This window comes from Dendrobates tinctorius, unplaced genomic scaffold (assembly GCF_039654945.1).
Source record: "Dendrobates tinctorius isolate UK_male_01 unplaced genomic scaffold, ASM3965494v1 ptg000016l, whole genome shotgun sequence".
NCBI lineage: Eukaryota > Metazoa > Chordata > Amphibia > Anura > Dendrobatidae > Dendrobates > Dendrobates tinctorius.
Window position 1 is genome coordinate 42973328 of NW_027361684.1, and position 22442 is coordinate 42995769.

At 40.9% G+C, this 22442-nt stretch overlaps 1 protein-coding gene across 2 annotated transcripts in view; it reads right to left on the reverse strand.

Annotated features, from left to right (window-relative positions):
• Positions 1 to 22442, reverse strand: part of MLXIPL (MLX interacting protein like) — a 141547-nt gene that overhangs the window by 56547 nt on the left and 62558 nt on the right. For both annotated transcript variants that reach the window (XM_073565755.1, XM_073565756.1), the window contains exons 2-7: positions 17964 to 18070; positions 16483 to 16565; positions 16029 to 16118; positions 11419 to 11463; positions 9608 to 9785; positions 6863 to 6943 (exon numbers count right to left, since the gene is read on the reverse strand). In XM_073565755.1, the coding sequence (XP_073421856.1) occupies positions 6863 to 6943; positions 9608 to 9785; positions 11419 to 11463; positions 16029 to 16118; positions 16483 to 16565; positions 17964 to 18070 (584 nt within the window). The remainder of the gene's footprint in view (positions 1 to 6862; positions 6944 to 9607; positions 9786 to 11418; positions 11464 to 16028; positions 16119 to 16482; positions 16566 to 17963; positions 18071 to 22442) is intronic.

Here is a 22442-nt window from a genome sequence, read left to right on the forward strand (position 1 = left end):
TATAAACACACAGATTCTCAGCCACAAACGTTGTTGAGTGTCATGCATTTTTGTTCTCATCTAGCATCCATATACCATGCGAGTGCTAGGCGCGTGTTTTTTTTCTCACCTACCATCCCTATGACATGAGTATATAATGCGTTTTTAACATCATCTTTTACATACTGTAATTCTCTTTCATCTCAGGTTAGTTTTCTAGCTAATAAAACAATCTTACATACTTTATTTTTTAATCTTTATTTTTATATAGCGCTAACATATTCCGCAGCACTTTACAGTTTTTGCACACATTATAATCACTGTCCTCGATGGGGCTCACAATCTAAATTCCCTATCAGTATGTCTTTTAGAATGTGGGAGGAAATGTGATTACCCGGAGGAAACCCACGCAAACACGGGGAGAACATACAAACTCCTTTGCAGATGTTGTCCTTGGTGGGATTTGAACCCAGGACCCCAGTGCTGCAAGGCTATCCACTGAGACACCTGAGATAGCAAGATAGATAGAAAGATAGATAGATAGATAATGTAAGGTGGCTGTCGGACACATAAGGTACTGTCACACTTAGCGATGCACCAGCGATCCCGACCAGTGATATGACGCGGTCAGGATCGCTGGTACATCGCTAAGTGGTCGCTAGTGAGCTGCCACACAGGCAGATCTCACCAGCGACATCACTGGGGACGGGGGTCGCGACTTGCCTGTCACACCAGGCGATCCTGCGTCCTCCCGCCCGCGTCCACGCGTCGCTCGTCGTCACAGCAGGAAGCTGACGACGAGAAACGGTTCAGGACGTTCTCGCGCGATCAGCGATAACCAGGGGGGGAGCGGGTCGCTGGTAAGTATCACACATAGCGATATCACTAGCAATATCGCTATAACGTCACAAGTTATAGCGATATTGCTAGCGATATCTCTTAGTGTGACATGCCCTATAGACGAAGGGAGATAAACCTGGTGTATTGCTTTAGTACATATAAGACTAAAAGGGGTTAATCAGCCATGACAGTTTGATTGTGAGCATCTGCAGAGTTGAGAGAGAAGGCTGCTCACCATATCTCCACCCCTGGACGTGGTTCACTTTGGAAAATAAGTCATTTGTCTGTGTACACGGAGGTGTGAAGATCTCCTGGATTGAGCGCCTTTGCTAAAGGACTAAGAATCTGGACTCTAACCAGTGCTATTGTATGAACTTTTGCTTTATGATTTACTTTGTGCCGGGCTATGGCTGTATTTGAGTTTTCCTGTGATCTGGGTTATGAGGACTGAAATAAACCAACAGAACTTTTAAATGGAAACGGATCCTGTGATGCCTCCTATCGCTCCCAAGTGAGTAGCATTGCTAGATTTGGTGTGGACAGCGTTCCCAGGGAACACGTGTCACTGCTACAGAAGTACTGCATGTCGTGGGTGAAGACAGCTAGAAGCCAGAGAGCAATGTTAGACAGCATGTTTTTTGTCTTACAGGGGTTATCCATAACTTGGGCAACCATTTTTTAAATATGAGCAGCATGGTGGCTCAGTGGTTAGAACTTCAGCCTTGAAGTGCTGGGTTCCTGGGATTAAACCCCTTCACTACCAAGGGTGGCTTGCACGTTAACTCCCGGGCCAATTTTTACAATTCTGACCACTGTCCCTTTATGACGTAATAACTCAAACGCTTCCATGGATCCTGGTGATTCTGACATTGCTTTCTCGTGACATATTGTACTTCATGCTAGTGGTAAAATTTCATTCAAATAACTTGCGTTCATTTGTGAAAAAAATGGAAATTTGGAGAAAATTTTTAAAATTTCGCAATTTTCCAACTTTGAATTTTTATGCCCTTAAATCACAGAGATACCGCACACAAAAAACTTAATAAATAACATTTCCCACATGTTTACTTTACATCAGCACAATTTTGGAACCAAAATTTTTTTTGTTAGGAAGTTATAAGGGTTAAAAGTTGACCAGCGATTTCTCATTTTTGCAACACCATTTTATTTTTACGGAGCACATCACATTTGAAGCCACTTTGAGGGGTCTATATGACAGAAAATACCCAAAAGTGACAGCATTCTAAAAACTGCACCCCTTAAGGTGCTCAAAACCACATTCAAGAAGTTTATTAACCCTTCAGGTGCGTCACAGGAATTCTTTTTAATATTTAAAAAAAAAAAAAAAATGAACATAACTTTTTTTTCACAAAAAAAATACTTCAGGTTCAATTTTTTTATTTTACCAAGGGTAACAGGAGAAATTGGACACAAAAGTTATTGTGCAGTTTGTCCTGAGTACGCAGATTCCTGATATGTGGGGGGGAACCACTGTTTCGGCGCATGGCAGAGGTCAGAATGGAAGGAGCACTGTTTGACTTTTTCAATGCAAAATTGGCTGGAATTCAGATCGGACGCCATGTCACGTTTGGAGAGCCCCTGATGTACCTAAACAGTGGAAACCCCCCACAAGTGACCCCATTTTGGAAACTAGACCCCCCAAGGACCTTATCTAGATGTGTGGTGAGAACTTTGAACCCCCAAGGCCTTCACAGAAGTTTATAACGTACAGCCATACAATTAAAAAACATATTTTTTCCACAAAAATGATCTTTTCACCCTCAATTCTTATTTTTCCAAGGGTAACAGGACGCTAAAAGTTATTGTGCAATTTGTCCTGAGTACGCTGATACCCCACATGTGGGGGATAAACCACTATTTGGGCGCATGGCAGAGCTCGGAAGGGAAGCAGCGCCATTTGACGTTTTTAGCTGGAATTGAGATCGGACACCATGTCACGTTTGGAAAACCCCTGATGTACCAAAACAGTGGAAACCTCCCACAAATTACACCATTTTGGAAACTAAACCCCCTAAGGAACTTATCTAGATGTGTGGTGAGAACTTTGAACCCCCCAGTGCATCACAGAGGTTTATAACGCCCGGGCGTGAAAATAAAAAAAAAATCGTATTTTTTCCACAAACATGATCTTTTAGTCACCAATTTTTTTATTTTCCCAAGGGTACCAGGAGAAATTGGACCCCAAAAGTCGTTGTCCAATTTGTCCTGAGTACGTTGATACCCCATATGTGGGAGAAAACTACTGTATGGGCACACGTCGGGGCTCGGAAGGGAAGTAGTGACGTTTTGGAATGCAGACTTTGATGGAATGTTCTGCGGGTGTCATGCTAAACAGTGGAAACCCCCCACAAATGACCCCATTTTGGAAACTAGACCCCCTAAGGAACTTAACACACTAAAGTATCCTTCAAAATAAACTATATTGGCACTTCCACCACAATATCACACACTGAAGGGCAAATGGCTGAAACCAAAAGCACACTAAATTAAGCGATCCAATCAATATTATATAATAAAATCACACAATTTTTATTAATAGACAATAGTTAAAAAAGACTACATAAGAGCCCCTGATGTGCCTAAACAGTGGAAACCCCCACAAGTGACCCCATTTTGGAAACTAGACCCCCCACGGAACTTATCTAGATATGTGGTGAGCACTTTGAAGCCCCCAGTGCTTCACAGAATTTTATAACGACCGGGTGTGAAAATAAAAAAATGATTTTTTTCCACAAAAATGATATTTTTGCCCCCAATTTTTTATTTTCCTAAGAGTAACAGGAGAAATTGGACCCTAAAAGTTGTTTTGCAATTTGTCCTGAGTAGGCTGATACCCTATATGTGGGGGTAAAACACTGTTTGGGCGCATGGCAGAGCTTGGAAGGGAAGGAGCACCATTTGACTTTTTCAACGCAGAATTGGCTGGAATTGAGATCACACGCCATGTTGAATTTGGAGAGCACCTGATGTGCCCAAACAGTGGAAACCCCCAATTATAACTCCAACCCTAACCCCAACACACCCCTAACCCTAATCTCAGCCCTAGCCCTAACCCTAACCCTAACGGGAAAATGGAAATAAGTACTTTTTTTAATTTTATTATTTTTCCCTAACTAAGGGGGTGATAACGGGGGGGGGGGGTTTGATTTACTATTTATGGCGGTTTTTATATTTGGCAGCTGTCACACGCTAAAAGACGCATTTTATTGTAAAAATAGTTTTTGCATCACCACATTTTGAGAGCTATAATTTTTCCATATTTTGACCCACAGAGTCATGTGAGGTCTTATTTTTTTGCGGGACAAGTTGACGTTTTTATTGGTACCATTTTCGGGCATGTGACATCTTTTGATCGCTTTTTATTCCGATTTTTGGGACGCAGAATGAACAAAAACCAGAGTTTCATGAATTTCTTTTGGGGGGTGCGTTTACACCGTTCCGCCTGCGGTAAAATTGATAAAGCGGTTTTATTCTTCGGGTCAGTACGGTTACAGCGATACCTCATTTAGGTCTTTTTTTATGTTTTGTTGGTTTTATGCAATTAAAACAATTTTATATAAAAAATTATTATTTTTGCATCGCTTTATTCTGCGAGCTATAACTTTTTTTTATTTTTTTGCTGATGATGCTGTATGGCGGCTCTTTTTTTGCAGGACAAGATGACGTTTTCAGCGGTACCATGGATATTTATATGCGTCTTTTTGATCGCGCGTTATTTTAAGAGGTTCACTAAAGGGGTTAACTAATGGGACAGTTTTATAGGGCGGGTCGTTACGGACGCAGCGATACCAAATATGTGTACTTTTATTGTTTTTTTTTTTATTTCCAAAAAATGAATTTATTAGGAAATTTTTTTTTTTTTTAATTTATTTAGCGATTTTTAAAAAATTATTTTTACACTTTTTTTTGTTTTTAAACTTTATTACATTGTCCCAGGTGGGACATCACTGTCCTGTGACAGATCGCTGATCTGTCACACCACAGATCACTGTGACAGATCAGCGATCTGTCACAGGCACTGCACAAGGCTTCCTCGTGCCTGCGCTTTGCAGGCACTGAGGAAGCCAGCTCCCTGCAGGCCCCCGAAGGTCCCCATCTCCATCTTGGATCCGGGGATCTGCAGAGATGGAGCCCCACGCAGCAACGCTGCACATTGCGCTGCCGTGGGGGGCTCAGGGAAGCACGGAGGGAGCCCCCTCCCTGCCGATGCTTCCCTTTAACCCCCGATACACCGCGATCGTGTTTGATCGCGGTGTGCAAGGGGTTAACGTGTCGGGGGCAGTCCGTAGCCACCCCTGACACATTGTGCCGGGTGTCAGCTGTGATAATCAGCTGACACCCTGCCGCGATCAGCGGCGCTCACCACGTAGACGCCGCTGATCGCTATGACGTAATATTCCGTCCATGGGAATTAGGTCCAGGGTCACATGGACGGAATATTACGTCCATTGTAGAAAAGGGGTTAAATCCCACCAAGGGCAACATCTGCAAGGAGTTTGTATGTTCTCCCGTGTTTGTGTGGGTTTCCTCCGGGTACTCCGGTTTCCTCCCACTCTCCAAAGAAATACTGATAGGGAATTTAGATTGTGAGAGTGCCGATAATATGTGTAAAGTGCTGCGGGATCAATGGCGCTATATAAATGAGTAAAGTAAGTAAATAAATTGCTGCAGGAGATCAGTGGATGCTAATGGGCTGCTTTATTCATACTTCCTCAGACAAAACTTGGATTAGTGACATGAATCCTCACTGATTGGCTGCGATGCTCATGTGACAAGACAATGTCATACAAGCGTCCGGAGACGCTGTACCGACACCGCTGGAACAGCGCCAGTGCAGGAGGTCAGTGTAAGGTTTTTTACTTTACTTGGGAGAAAACAGTATTTATGAAAGGTGTAATCCAAGGAGTAGACAACCCTTTTAAGCATAGCAGATTGGTCTTTTTTGAGTTGTCCATTATAGACAGAGAAATAGGACTATTGCTTTGTAGGCACGATCACTGGTTTATGGTACAGTACCTACTAGATATGATCATTCCTAAGAGACAGTTATATCTTATAGTAAGACATGATGCTGCCTCTGGGTGACCAACGCCCCTCAGGGTCCATTTTTGTTTCATCAAATTTTGAAAGGTAGCAGATCTTGTAAGAGGTTCCCTTTCAATGTTTACAGATACTTTGAAAATAACTAAAAGACTTGTGCAATTGATTTGCCAAAGATTTCACATGAAACATTGTAGAGTTGTAATAAAAATGCTTAATTTCTGAAGAATTCATGAATTAAAAATAAGCAGATCTTCTGTTTTGTGTGTGTTTTTGCAACCTAGTCTGAGAGCACCATAATGTATAGTCAGAAACCCTGATTCCAGCAATGTGACATTTACTGGGTTGCTTGCTGTAGTTTTGACAAAATCACTGCTTTATCAGCAGGAAATTATCACTACAGGGCTAATAAATCTGCACAGAAAGCTGTCAATTAGTGATATGGGCGGGTTTATACAGGGCTCAGCATGCAGAGAACAGGTAGATCTCCAGCAGAGCAAACAGGTATTTTATCAAAACTGCAGCAAGCAACCCTGTAGGTGATATATTGCTGGAATCGGGGTCTCTAACCCTTAAGCTACTCTCAGATGGGGTAGTAAAAACCAGGTTACAGATTCCCTTTAAGTTCCCATCTACATGTATTGTATTGTAAATTGACGCAGATGTCTGAACACTACCTAATGCATTATGTCATATTCTTGGGATTTCCATCACATAGGTATTATAAAATGGAATTTATACGGAAAACATGAATTTGGTGTGCATTTTTGTTATAAAATATATGCTTGAAATGGACCACAGATAAAGGAGTGTCCAGGGTAACCAAAAAGGCGCCACTGAAGCTGTGGGGGATCTCCCCGGGTGAATACATAATAATATCTTATTGTTATTTTCTCACACTGGCACTTTATGGCCATTAATTTTTTTAAATCTCTAGACAAAACCTTTAGATAAAAGAAGTAATGCAGCAGTTACAACATACCGGATATGTCCATGAAATCATCAAGACTAGGCTGCAATGTAGCCAGCTCTGGTTGGATCATATCTGCATTTCCAACATAATCTGTAAAAGAGTTTACAACTAAATTACTCAAAATATATTAAACATATATAAGACAGACATAAAGCTGTATAATGATTAAGGTCTCATTTATTCACATCAGTGTATGATAGTCAGGGTATCAAGAACAGAAAAGGCTCAGAAATCAAACAATTCAAAATTTTTGAGCTCGCTCACATTAGTGTATAAAAAATAGCTTCGATGTTACTCCTGAAAGGTTGGACAAGTGGAATCTAGATGGTTCAACTTATGTTTTTTTTTCCTCACCTAGCATCTGTATGACATGCGTATGCAATGCATTTTTAACATCTTTTACATACTGTAATTCTCTATGTAATTTAAAGCTATATCAAGCAATACGGAAACAGGAGTTTAATGACAAATACATGGCAATTTTATTAATACAAAACAACATGTAACAACATCTGAATAGATAAAACCACAAACAAAAGATGACAAAGAAAATATAAGTATCCTGGTGGACCACACTAGTGTTATAATCAATATAATCAATATGGAGAAATAAGCCCACAGCTGTCTGCTTTACCTTGGCTGGTTATCCAAAAAAGGGGGGACCCCACGTCATTTATTAAAATTTATATATTTAATAGGCTAAGGATACTAGTTTATTATATGTAGGAGGCATGTGACAAATATCTATTCTATCCTGATGGTTCTGGCTGTGAACTTACTGTACTTGGCTGATAAAATGTTGGGTTTCCTTTTGAGGTGTGTCGGTGTATAAAAATCTTCTCGCACCCACTGACTGCATTGGTAATTGCACTCCAATTCTCTCATCCAATCACAGCATGCTGCAATTGTTTTCCTAGGTTCGATTAGAGCTAAGGAAAAACTTGCAGATGAACACTGACTCATCTAATAAAGCTGGTCAGAGTGCAATGCAATGTTATCTTGCATTGCACTCCTCCATATTATATGCATGTGTAAGTGAGCCCTAACGGTCTATTCCTCACCCCCCAAAAAAACACATTATTCCCCCATCTGTAAATTAGGGGATAATTTGCTGTTAACTGGGAGTACAACTATTTTGTATAGGACTGCGAGACAAAGCCGAGCATTGTAATTGGTCATTTCCAGCAGTCCCTTTGACAATGAATAGACAGGAGGTTGAATATGTTCCATTTAAGAATGGCTACTTGACTTCTACGGGAGCCCTATAGGTGGGGCAGAGGTTGAGTGTGTGCACTGCTGCTCCATTCTAAATGAGATAGAAGTTTTGAATTCTGGTGATTGGTGAATGTCTCATAGGACAGACCCCCAGCCATCTTAAATATAGCACCTATCACACAGATAGGTGAAAGAATTAGAACTAGTGAGCCCTGTGCAGTTAGTCCCCCCAAAAATTTGAAAGGACAACGAGGATATCTGTACACTGAATATGCGGTGAGGACCTGTTTGATGACCATTGGACTAAAAGTCTAAAAATACCCCAAACTTTTGGAGTCTGATGTACAAAGACTTTCTCAAACATATCTCATCCACAGGGCTTACGACACTCAGAACCTACTCTGTAAAACAGGTATTAGACCAAGTGCTATTCCGTAGATGTAGGTATGATGATGCTCAGCTCGTACACATGATGTGGGATTGTGTAAACATAGGGACCTATTGGAGTGAAGTTCTAGATTTGATTAAGTAAGACTGCAATATTCACTTGCCACCAGATCCTAGGATCAGTATTTGGGGTCTCTTGGGGGAGGGAGATTATTTGGACTCTCCAGTGGCATTTGGGTATTTCTCACATTTTGTTTCCAGTCAGGACGTTGCTGTCCTGTCATTGGTTAGATCCTTCATCCCTCAACTTTGCAGCGCTGAAGAATAAAACGAATAATGTAACACAACTAGAAAGGGGTATTTACCAAAAAGCATAAGTACGAAAGGGTTTGATCCCTCCTTATGCTATAAGGCAGAGTAAAGGACCAGTTCTTGATCCTTACAACTGTCCTCTTGATGATATACAATATATGACCAGACTAGTTGTCAGGAGTTCAACCATTTGATCTAAGTGTTGATTCCCAGAAACACATTGTATTTGCCACATATAATTTTTTTAAAAATTTCTTAATCTTTATTGTGGGAAAAATGAGGGGATTGGTACTTTTTTTTTTTTACATATTTTTTAATTTTGACTGTATTTTGTAGTCCCCTTAGGCCTCTTGAACATGTGATTGGCTGATCACTTGCGCTATACACAGTAATGCCACAGTATTGTATATAGAACAAAATTACACAGTCTCTTAAAAACGGCAGCTACAGGTTGGCTTTCATAGCATCACCATCATGAGAGGCATGGGGGGTCTTCAGCAGATCCCTAGTTGTCGTAGCAACCCATTGGCACCCCGCGATCGCATCGTGGAGATCGTCGATGGGCGGTAACAAACCCTTGAGTGATTGTAAAAGGCTTGGAGTAAGATTCGGTAACCTTAAACAACCCTGAAGAAAATGTCTCCTTTATAAAACAAGTCCAAATAAAGTCACATCAATAAAATAAAAAATAAATTGTAGCTAAAATAAACTAAAATAAAAAATAATAATAGGTGATCATATGGGCATAAGCAGGTCACTAAAGGGTTAAACAGACGTACTGAGGAGAAACAAAAAAAAAAACAAAAAAAAAACAAACCACACGCGCAAAACAGTACATACCAAAATCTGGATACTGATATGAAGGGGGCATGTTCTGAGTGGTGGTGAACAGCGTGTCCGAGATATCAGTTAAGAAGTAATCCAAATCATACAGCATGTCGTCCTCTTTTCCACGTCCTTCTTCAATACGCTGACACCCAGCAAACATCTCACCCCCTCTCCATGTGGGGGCGCCGTTCTGACAGAAAACAGTAACTTCTTAATATTACATTTCTAAATGTTTATTTCATAGAAAGGGTTTTTTTTTTTTCATTTTAAACATTGTTTTGCAATTTCCTCCTCGTAATTCTGTCAGGTAATGGCTACATGTGAATATACTTATATTACTTAGTTTTATTTTCTCAATGTTACTTAGCACCGTGTGTGCACATCATTTACAAGGAGAACCAGGGAGATATTATTTGCCGTATTTCCTATACATTGAGAGGAAGAGACAGGGAGCAAGAACGTTGTGTGTCTCCATCTTTGAAACAGAGGGATATAGATGCAATGTTATCTGTCTACAACACGGACAAAAAAGATGTTAAGGGACCGACCAGAGGCAAGATATGACCGCCAAACGGTAAGCCTTTACCAATCGGGGGTCATTTAACAGCCTGTTTACACAGGAAGACTGCAGTGAACAATCCACAATGAGTCATCTGTCATAGATTGCTCAGAATGCGTTGGCTGCCATTATTCTCAGAAGTGTGAGTCCGGTTTAGACAGGACGAGGCACCGTGGAAAACAATTTTTTTTTTTTTGAGCTTGGGAAAGCATCATTTCACTCAATATACTAACCTGTTTACATTGAAAGATTATCGTGAAACAAGCGTTCATGATTATTTTTCAGTGTACCTGCAGCCTAAAGGGGTTGTGGAACACTATGATATTGATGGCCTATTCTGAGGATAGATGTCAATATCAGATCAGTGATGGTCTGGTCCTTGGTAGCTCCACTAATGCTTGGACTGGCCCACAGGCGAACAGGAGAATCCCCCGGTGGGCCCCTGTGCAGGAGAAATCTACATACGCCCAACATTAGTTGGCCCAATACATTTGATTTGTGTGCAGATAAAAGCAGCATCTCATCATTCAATCAACAAACTACCCAGATTATTATTATATAGAAGCAGGGACAGATATCTGAAAGAGGGTAATGTAATACTGGCATGCAGCTGAACCGTGGGTCTCCGGAGTCCAAGTTAGTGGGGGGCCCTTGCCACTCCAGCCCAATAATGCCCCACTAATCAGTTGTTTTTAGCTTTGCTGACGGATGAATTCAGACAGTGAACAAAGAAGACCAAAACATCAGAACGCCATACCCTGTGTAATAGCCATTACCATGTACTGCTGTTCATCTCCGGAGCAGATTACAGCTGACTGATGGTGCTGCCGGGTGTCAGACCCCAACTGATCTGATACATACCCTAAGGATAGGACATCTATTTCACAAGGTAAGAGACCTCCTTTAAGGCAATATTATGTTTTCATTTATGTGGAGACTGAACTGTATGTCTGTATGATGTCCAGGGAGAGTCATGGAAGAAGTAATTTCTGTGTCTACATAAATTACAGGAAGAGAAATGGAGCCGGTACTTTCTACAATTTCCAAGAGACAGGTAGGCAGTACTATCTGTGCCCAAACAGCTTACAGGGAAATACACTGTCCTGAGTTACACTCCTTGTAATTATGACTACCTCCTGTTTATTTCAGCACTGATGATCCATTTGTGACCACCTCTCAGTGCAAGGATGCCTCTGGTCTCCACAGATCTGTTAATAACATCTCTACACACACAATTCTTCACTTTCTTTATGACAATGCCAACCTTTTGTTGTTCAGATAACTTCCCATCCTGGCGAAGCTTCCTCAGCTGTTAATGTAAAGAAATAGCAAATGAGTTTGGTGCAGACATTGAATCACACTTTATACTTTAAAAACCCGCAAAATTACATGGGCAATATAATGTTTTTTTCTTTTGTTAAAGAAGCACTCCTATTAAGTTTTTCATTAATTAAATGTGTGTATGTAAGGAATAAACAGTCCGTGGGGATGCAGTGCGTAAGCGGAGCCAGAGAAGGGGTTAACAAGGATTTACTGAACAGGCAATAACAAGTAGTACTCCATGCAGGGAGGAAAAGACAATGAGAAAAAGAATATACAAAACAAGATAACTCATCGGTTGCAGTTCTGACAGGGGAAAAGCTGGAAAATCCCTCGGCGGCGTCTCAACTGATGTACAAATTCTCTGGCTCTACTACAGAGATACGAGTAGCACTGCCGCTTGACAGTGCTGATGGATTCAGTTCTGCTTGACTTGGGTGCGCCGAAACGTGGAAAAAGTGGCGCCGGACACGGGTCGTGAGCACGTGTACAGGCCGCAACAGCCCGCGGTTTTATGGAGTAGTCTCTAAGCAGTTTGTTCGGTGTCTCAGGTAAAACAGGGGTATCCAACAGTGCGGAAACAGACTGTAACTTGATAGCGTTACGACGAGTCTCAAGGTCAGCACACTGAGGTATGGGAAAAGTGGAGTTGTCAGCGCGAGCAGCGGAGAGGGAGTCAACCGTCTCCTGTCACCTTCCCGCCAAGTCTGGCTCGTTCCCGCGCTCAAGTCTCCTTATATACCCCACGCCCCCTGCTGTCTGACAGAAAGGTCTCTCCCTTTCAGAGGAAACCTCCCCCGCCAACAGTGGTGACAGCCCCGATAGTTCCGGCCTTTAAGGACACCACACACTGCTGACTCCGTCTCGACTCATCTTTTTACATGTATATGTGCATGTAATGTAGTGTGAGTGTATTAATATATTCACCTACCCCCACTCTCCCCGGGACCCAGTGTCCGCTCTTCAGACCAGACTGCTCACTCTATGCTCTATGAGTGAGACGGAAGTCTCTTTTACAATGTAAGCCTACAGAGATTTATTCTGAAGCTCCATAGGCTTTCATTGTAAAAAATACTTCCCGGTCAAGCAGAGCGCAGCGTGACTTGGGGAGTCTGCTGAGCGGTGACATCACTGAGAAGTGGAGCAGAACGGCACTGAATGCTGGAGAGCGCGGCGGTAGGTGAGTACATTATTGCACTCACATTTCATTGCATGCACATATACACACATTTAATGAATGAAAAATCTGGGTGGGAGTGCTTCTTTCAGTTCAAAAACATCACCCCTAAAATTGCTCATCTAATCATCTACCTAGAAAAACTCTGATCTCATTTCTGTAATGGGAAAGAACAAGTTCCCATAATTCATTCTGTCCCTGCTAACAAATATACTAACTGAATGGATGTAATTACACATTATTACAATTATCAACTTATTTATCACATTCATGTAGTCGCTTAAATCAGTACGACTTGTAGTACTTTAGAACGCCACCTAGTGGTTAAACATCATGGATACACAACATTATCCTTACTAATTAATAACACTATTTTTGGGGCAGCAAAGTAGTTAAATGGGTCACTGTTGTTTCAACAAAGTCTGCATAAATCAAGAGTTCCAATATAAGAAACTTTGACATATATACAGTAGGAGAAATAAGTATTGAACACATCACCAATTTATAATATTTGTAAAGGTGCTATTGACATGAAATTATTGTCAGAGGTTGGTAACAATCCACACAGGCAAAGAATTCAAACCAGACATATCCATAAATTAAGTTGTGTACTAATGGGAAATGATGCAGAGAAAAAGTATTGCACACGCTTACTTAAAATGTATCCTACAAAAAAGCCTTTGTTCGTGACGACAGCTTCAAGATGCTTCCTATATGGAGAAACGAGTTGCAGGAATTGCTCAGGTGTGATTTTATCCCTTCTTCACACAAACACTCTTCAAATTCTGAATGTTCCGTGGGCTCCTTCTATGAACTCTGAGCTTTATTTCTTTCCATACATGTTCTGTTGGATTCAGGTCTGGTGAATGTCTGGGCCATTCTAGCAGCTTTATTTTCTCTGAAATCAAGTGAGAGTTTCTTTGGCTTTGTGTTTGGGATCATTGTATTGTTGAAATGTCCTCCCTCATTTCATCATCATTATGCTGGTAGATGGCAGCAGATTTTTTTTTATCAGAAATGTCTCTATATATTTGTCCATTCATCCTTCCTTCAATCATATGAAGCTTGCCAGTGCCATATGCTGAAAAAACGCTTCAAACCATGATGTTCCACCTCCAAACTTCACTGTTGGTATGGTGTCTTGGGGGTGATATGCAGTGTATTTTGGCCTCCAAAAATGGCGTGTATTCTGGCATTTAAAGAGTTGAATTTTTTCTCATCTGACCAGACGTGCTTGAACATGCTTTTTGTTCAGCAATGGAGTCTTGTATGGTGAGCATGCATACAGGCCATGGAGCCTGAGTGCATTACTTATAGTTTTCTTTGAAACAATTGTACCTGCTGATTCCAAGTCTTTCTGTAGCTCTCCACAGGTGGTATTTGGCTTTTGAACAACTCTTCTGATAATTCTTTTCACTTCTCTGTCTGAAATTTTGCAGGGACAATCTGGTCATGGCCAGTTTATGGTGAAATAATGTTCTTTCCACTCCTGGATTATGGCCCCAACAGTGCTCATTGGAACCTTAAGTACTTTAGAAATTTTTCTGTAACCAATGCCATCAGTATATGTTTTGCAACAATAAGGTTGCAAAGGTCTTGAGACAGCTTACTGGTTTTACCCATCATGAGTGTTTCTTGTTTCCTGATGCATCACCTTTTAATAGCCCATCAGTTGATATTATTTTTTTACTAAGTGGCAGGATTGTTGTCTCATTACTGAAAAATTTCAGTTGGTGTCATGACTTTCCATGGCCTTTTGTACCTCTTTTTTTTCATGTGTTGAGCAATTTTGCCCTGTGCCATTTCTCACTATTACACATAATTTTAATTTATGTACATCTATGGTTTGATTTCTTTGCCTGTGTGGATTGGTTTGGTTGTATTTTGGTGAGAATGTCATGTCCATAGCACCTTTAGAAATATATTTACTTAGAAAATTGGTAACATGTTCAATACTTATTTCATCCGTTGTATTAATTGAGAAATAGGCCTCATCATTGGCCATTTCTTCTTCTCCTCATCTCATCATTCACAATGAAAAACAACTAAAATCTGTCTTGGTCAAAACAAGGTGGAGTTGCTTACTCGCTGAGGTGTTTAAACCACAGCTGCCTACTGAAGTCTGTTGAAGAGAGGAACTGAGATTTTGCTGAATCCGCAGGTAAAATGACCTGTGTTTTACCTGCGGATTTAGTGCAGATTTCCTGCACATTTTAAGGAGATTTTGTGCGTATTTCCCCTGCGTTTTTACACCTGTGGATTCCTATAATGGAATAGATGTAAAAACGCTGCGGATTCCGCACAAAGAATTGACATGCTGCGGAAAATAAACCGCAGCAAATCTGCGCAGAAAAATCCGCAGCATGTGCACAGCGGATTTGGTTTTCCATAGGTTTACATGGTACTGTAGACCGCATGGAAAACTGCTGCGGATCCGCAGGGCCAAATCCGCAACGTGTGCACATACCCAGAGACTCTCCACTGACGGATAAAGGCAGCGGATACAAGGATCATTCATGTTAAATTTCAATGTCTTATCATTTTGTTCTCAGGAGAGATAAGCTGCTGCTACCAGGGTTATCAACCTTCCAAAAATTCCTGCACAGTCCATAAAAATAGGGCACTTTTTTTTTCCCATACATAAAAAAAATTGTTTCATGCGTCTATGATTGTTTGCATGCTGGAGAGACTGGAATAGATTTTTGCTAGCTGCATTTATAATCTTTTTACAGTTCACAGTAAATGCAGCTGACGTCCTCATATAGGACTTATGGTCTGTAGACAAATACCATTTACAATCTTAATGAAATATTATGGTCATCTAATGTGTCTGTAAAAAAAAGTTGGCTGTCTGATTTTTTTTTAAGAAGCTGTCCAGAAAAAATACAAAATCAAGTTGGCAACCCTGACTGCTATACATACATACTCAACCGAACTGACAGTGGATGTGTAATGGGGGTCAGGAAAAATAGCTGCCCTCTCAGTGAGGCTGGCCACACACATTAGATGGCTGGTAGGGATGAGCGTGTAGCTTCGGATAAGTGCTTATCCCAATAGTTTTAGCGGTTTCTGAATAGCTGCATTGGGAATCCGAATACCTGGAGCGCTCCCAATAATCAGCTGTTCGGCGCCGCAGTTGCATGTGTAGCGGCTGTTTCACTGTCACGACACATCATGTTTTCAGGATTTCATGAGTATTGCTCAGGTGAGAGAAACTGTGACAGGTTCTGATGCTTGATAATAATTCCATCACATATGAAATACTAATGAAATCCTGAAACCGTGATCTGATGGGGCCGTGAGGACGGGAGTTAGGGAAACACTGGTCTAGATGAAGAAAGTCAAACACTGAAAGTCAAACACTGAAAGTCTCTTACGCGTTTCTTGTAGTAAATTCTCCATTTGTTATACTCCTTCATTACCACTTCAATTCTCCGTTTCCAGTAGTTCCCCTCCAGCACCACAGCCTGTACAATGAGAAGACACAATTCTGTTTACCATGAGAAATCATTAAACTAAAGAACACTATAATTTGTACATAAGAGCCTTATAGTAATTATTGAACTAATGACTTCATACAGTGCTGTGCAAATTAATTGGGACAAAGCATTTCTTTTAAAGTAAAATCGTAAGTTGGTTACCAGTCAGTGATTCAAACCAGTTTTAACTGCTTTGAACAGGCACTCACACCTGTTCAAAGTAGTTAAAACTGGTTTCAATCACTGACTGGTAACCAACTTACGATTTTACTTAAAAAATGCTGTGTCCCAATTAATTTACACAGCACTGTGTGTCTCCGGCTTTGTAAGATGTTCTGCTTGACAATCTTACCTCTGGCTTACGGTGGTCGTCTCCTTCTGATCCATCAAGTGGGGTCACAAATCCACATACTGGGGTTTTCCTTCTTTCTATATCTATAAAATCACATGACATTCATTTTTATATTGTTTTCTTTTGTTTGCACAACAAAACAACAATACCATGCTATAGTGTATATACACATAACAATATAATAAACTATACAATTTAATATTTTTCTCTCCTTTTAGACTTCATACTCAGGTGGTTACTTTAATGAGAACCAGTACTTTCTCCAAGTTTATTTTATTTTTATTATTTAAAACGTAGTATTTTACCATCCATCATAGCTGTTTTCTTCCTAAAGTTACCTTATTTATAAACCCCGAAAAAAAAATTCTCAATTTCCAGCTCCCAGAAAATAAGTGGGCCTCCTAGCTATCCCCAGACAAACAATTTTGATTTTTTAGCACGTGATCCATTTTATTCTCCCTGAAGATAAACCATCACCAGATATGCCAACCAGCGACTTAAGGAAGCCATATGCATTAGATGACTGTCAGCCAAATGATGCTTTGGCCGATCATTCAACTAACAGCCACCTTGGCCGTCTCTCCCATACACAGGAGTCCTTGCTTCCAGCCGGCAGCTTATCCCTGGAAGAACAAAGGAGTCAGCGGTTCAAAATCGGATACGACTGATCAACATCTCTCCCAATGAACAGTTGGCTGGTGTTCACATATACATACGTTTTGGCTGAACCCATCAATATCAGCAGGTTCGAACTACATTGGTCTAATGTGCATGGGGGCTTTCCTCTCCTTATACAAAAGAGCTGCACATGTTGCCACGTCAAGAGTACTTGCATAGGAGAAATAGAGAGCAATAGATGGAGGAAAGAGTTTGGGAGGAGCTATCTGTATGATCACATTAAGGGGGTTTTCCCAAGAACAAAAGTACATTTTAATGAACAGATCTTGGATGTGTTTAAAAAAAAAAACTGTGCTGAAATAATCTTATAAATGTGCCCCCCGCTGTGTACTGTGTAATGGCTGTGTCTGACCGTACAGGGACATGGTCTGATCACACCACAGCTCCTGGGCAGGGGAGGAAGCAAAAGAGACTATACAGACATTACTGCACGGGATCACAGCTGATTCTTTCTTTTAGGTAAAATATTGTTTAGAAACTGGCAGGGAAACATTTTACTCACAAAAAAAAAAAAAAAAAATCAGCTGTGATCCCCTGCTGTCCTGTCTGTATACTCTCTTTTCCTCCTTCCCCTGGCCAGGAGCTGTGGTATAATCAGACCATGTCCCTGTATGGGGATACACGGCCATTACACAGTACACAGGAGGGGAACATTTATAAGATTATCTCAGCACAGGAACAATATTGTTAAACACATCCAATTGTGGAACTTATTATTATTCCAAGATGTATTGATGAAAATATACTTTTGTTTACGGGACAATCCCTTTAAGACAAATATCAGCCTTACAAAATTTACTTACATTGTAAGTACCAAGCTCTCCAGATGGCGTTATTCAGACGGATCTTATCTCTCCATAATAGTCTTAAACCCTTGAAATTTTTCCACTTGGGAGATACCAGTTTTCCGCTGAAAATAATCACGTTACAAGAGATTAGTGATTACGTTCGTCATCGCCTTCGCCTCACAGTGGATCGTACAATTAATTAGCACAACTATATTAATTGTTCACATGAGAAAGCAATGTTATCTATTGAAAAATACAAAAAATAAACGTTTTTGACACAAAACAGATGTTTGAAAAAGCAATATTTTGTAACTGACAGTACCTTTTCAAAGACTGTGCACATGGAGTCCTGCAGAGTTTTTGAAGCAGAAACTGAGCAAAGCGTCCAAGTTTTTGAGGAGAATTTGGAAAGCTTCCGCTCAGTTTTTGCTCCCAAAACTCTTAAAAGAAAAACTCCGTGTGCACACCCTTACATGAAGCAACAATTTGAAAGACAGCATGCTATTTTACAAATAATATTTTCAATATCTTCAGTTAGACAGATACTTTGCAACCCAGGCTGAAGAAGTTGCCCAGGATTTTTGATTCTGATGACCTATCAGTATGAGGCCTCTTTAGACATCTGTTGTTGCTTTTTGGTGGTGGGAGACAGAAATGGGAGGGGTTTTTTTGCATATTTTTAGACAGTTTTTCATCATTTGTCTTCCATTTTGGTCTATGTGCCTGTTTTCTCAACGATGTTGCCTCAGTTTTTCTTGTATGCAAAAAAATCCAATCTTCTCTTACCCATAAACAGTAAAAGTGGACGGCATGTGAGTGCTATCCTTCCTATTCAAGAAGTGATTGACACAAATAGGATCAAAAACCTAAATGTCTCCTTTTTTCTTTTTACAGACAATTGGTTTGCAAAAAAAGAAACAGAACGGACATGACATGTGAACCTGCTCATAGACTGTAATGGGTACATGCTCTATCCGTGAAATACACAGAACACATATTGTCCATGAAATGCGAACATCTGAATGAAGCCCATGTTATTACTATCAGATTGGTGGGGTCCAACACCAAACATCCCTACTGATCAGCTGTTTTCAGCTCCCACTGTACAGTAGGAGCAGGAACATGAGTTTGCACCCTGCCTGTGCCATGAATGCTGCTTTACTGGTACAGCCTATAGCCTCTCCTGTGCCTTTTACTGCCGTAATTCTACATTAATGGCTATCCAGCAACCATTCTACAATTTAAAATGAATCTATATAAATGTACTTTGTAAAATGTAAATCGGATCACAGCTACATTTGTAATGCAGTAAAAGACATTACGGGACATGCAGTTAGCAAAGCTTCTGCCTCTGGACAATGATTTTCACAACAAAGGACTCAGAATGTGGATCCTTTGAAAAGCTAGTTAGAAGTGGCATGGGGGTAAAAAAAGAACACGGTTATTATCTGTGCTAGGTAGGGAATGGTGTGTATGATTTCAGGTGTCTTTTGGAATTTTCCTTTAAAGATTCTCACTTCTCAGTTTGGAAGAAAAACAAGAAATGCCATGAATGTCTGATACATACTGGCCCCATGTGTGGGACTTGCATCTGTCCCAAGAACATGGCCCAGTCTCATGCTTCAGAAATGGAGAAGTGGCTCAGAAAATGGCTAAGTGAGTGTGTTGGGACCTTCATCTGTCCGATATACAGTAGATGGGGAATATACACCAATGAGTGTAGCACAGTTTCCTACTTAATTGCAACAGAATTTAGATCAGGTAGAGTTCATTGAGTTTTGAGTTAAATATTTGCTCCTGGGAAAGTTCAGAGAACAACAAATATCTACCATGCTGAATGTCTCCTTTCTACCTGGATCTATGACTCACTTCATGGACAAAATTTACACACACTGACTCCAGAGCACCAAACTCCTAATCTATCACCCCCCCACCACTTCTCCATTTACAATAAAAAACTTAATTTTATCACCTTGGCTCATCTTTAAAAGGCATCACCACCCCATGCACTAATGTCCTGTTGTAATATCTCCTAAATGTTTTGCCCTCGTCTCCGTAATTTGTTAACTTGCCTGAAAAAGCAGCCCCTGTGCTCTGAGAGCTTGACAATATTATTTTTCACGTTAGCTAATAAAGGTATCACTCCTAGAACACTTTTGACGTTTTTGGGCATAAAAGTATTTATACTGAGAATAGCTACCAAAACTCTGGTGGGACCAGTATATTTAATGACCTTTTTTGTAATTAAAAGCCATGGCTTTCTATGGCCCGGAAGTATACACAATCGCGTATGCCAGCGCATGCGCAATACTGTTTTTTGGCTTTGCCCACAGTTGGACAAAGCATACTGCGCACGCGCGAGGGACCATTTGAATGCACATGAGCGATAACTGTACACGAACGCAGGAATTACCAGAAAGAAATGCGTAGAGCAAGCTTGGCGGGGGGTGAGAAGGACAATAATCCCCGGCAATAAGACCGAGCATATTTACATACACCACGGGAGGAATAAATACTGTATTTATGTATTATTGGTGGGGAGTCAAGGGGTATAAAAAGTACTTGTATAATGCAGAGCTGACACTAAATTGAATTATATTTTTACATGATGTGGCAAAAAAGTGGTGACAGATTCCCTTTAATGTTCTAATCAGTTATTACATGCTCTGTTGTTATCAGCTACGCCCAATGTAGGTATCTCCATGCCAGCATGTGAAAAGAGCAGCTATGCTGGTACAGCAACCAAGAAATACCAGACATCATTCATACTGCAGGGTCTAGACATGAATATTTTGGTACATACATACCAAAATGTTTGCACACCTTAGAAATGCTCACACAACAGGTTAAGCCGAGTCATTAGATTTTAAGATTATTGATGTCCTCCTTATTCATAGACGGTACAAGGGTGGCTAAAAGAAGGGGTCCTGCCTGGAAAGAACCCTTTCTGAAATGCATACAGTATATCCTAATAGGGCATAATAATTGTATTGTATTCCTGAGACTACTCTTAAGACCCTCCAGGGTAGTGCTTTTTCCTAGGCTTTTAGGAAACTTAAGGAAAAATATCCCATATATTTGTCTGAAATGTATTAAACCAAATTGATTATATATATATATATATATATATATATATATATATATATATATATATATATATATATCTCTCTCTCTCTATCTCTGTGCTTTGAGAATGGAGATTCATTTGGAATAACTTTAGGAAGACCAGTTGAGCCACGATAAGTGTGAATATTGAAGTGTCTGGGTGAGAGGTGGCACCATCCTAAGATCTGTTGGTACTACTAAGAGAAAAATTTTTTTTTAATTCAACAATTAGTGGGGATCGGATAGGCAGATTGCTGGGTGGGGCTGGGAAAAACCCAGCGGTCATGGTACACATCAGTACAAATGACAAAGTTAGAGGGAGATGGAAGGGCCTTAAAATGATTACAGGGAACTAGGAGAGAAGCTGAAGGCCAGGACCTCCAAGGTGGGGTTTTCAGAAATACCACCGATGCCATTAACGTCACTAGAAAGACAGCGGGAGCTTATGAGATAAATAAGTGGCTTAGAAATTGGTGTAGGAAGGAAGGGTTTGGGTTCATGGAGAACTGGACCTACTTCTGTCGGCTACAGGCTTTGCGGTAGGGACGAGCTGCACCTCAATGGGGAGGGTGCAGCTGTGCTTGAGGAAAAAATGGTCAGACGGATGGAGCTTTTAGGATCTGATATAACACAGGTATGATTATAACAATGTCTTGAAAATGGATGAATTTACATTGTTATGTAATACAAGAATGTAATGTGTAGTGCTGGAAATTTGTGAATGTGGCGCCCCCAGGAATATGGCCGCCACAGTGGCATTGCCTTCCTCCAGGGAGGGTGATGTCAGGCTTGGAGGCAATGAAGGGTCTCTCTAACAGTTAACCATGTCATGCAACACAGTTCCCACTCCAAGCCAGCAGAGGGAGCTCTGAACCAGAATTGGGGGAGGAGTGCTCTCTGAGGGCCAGGAGGGGAAATTAGGTAGTTAGTGTGAGGAGGGTAATGAGTGCAGACGTGTGGAGAGAAGCTGGAGGTTGAGATGAGGATAGAGAGCTCCCTCCCAGTGATAGCGCATGATCTGGAGCCTGGTCTCCATGGTTGTATGGATACTGACGGTCCTGCAACAGAAACCAGAGGAATAGGAAGCTGTAAATGCTCTATTCCCAACTAAGACTCGGAGGCACAACAGCGACGGGTGAGCCAAGAGAGATAGAGGGCTACAGCTGTCTGCCATACGAGGTAGTTCTAAGAGAAGATAAGAAGGAGGAACTTCAGTGTAACACTGTACTGGATGTACCTCAAGCCAGCGCTAGGAAGGAGACTACACAACCCATCTGATAGAGAGATCCCTGAGTTGCTTCCAGGCTAGCCTGCTCCTGTGCCATCTGTAATCAGGACCCTGGCCTGCGTTTGCCAAGTAAAGGTAAAGAAACTGCACCCTGTTGTGTC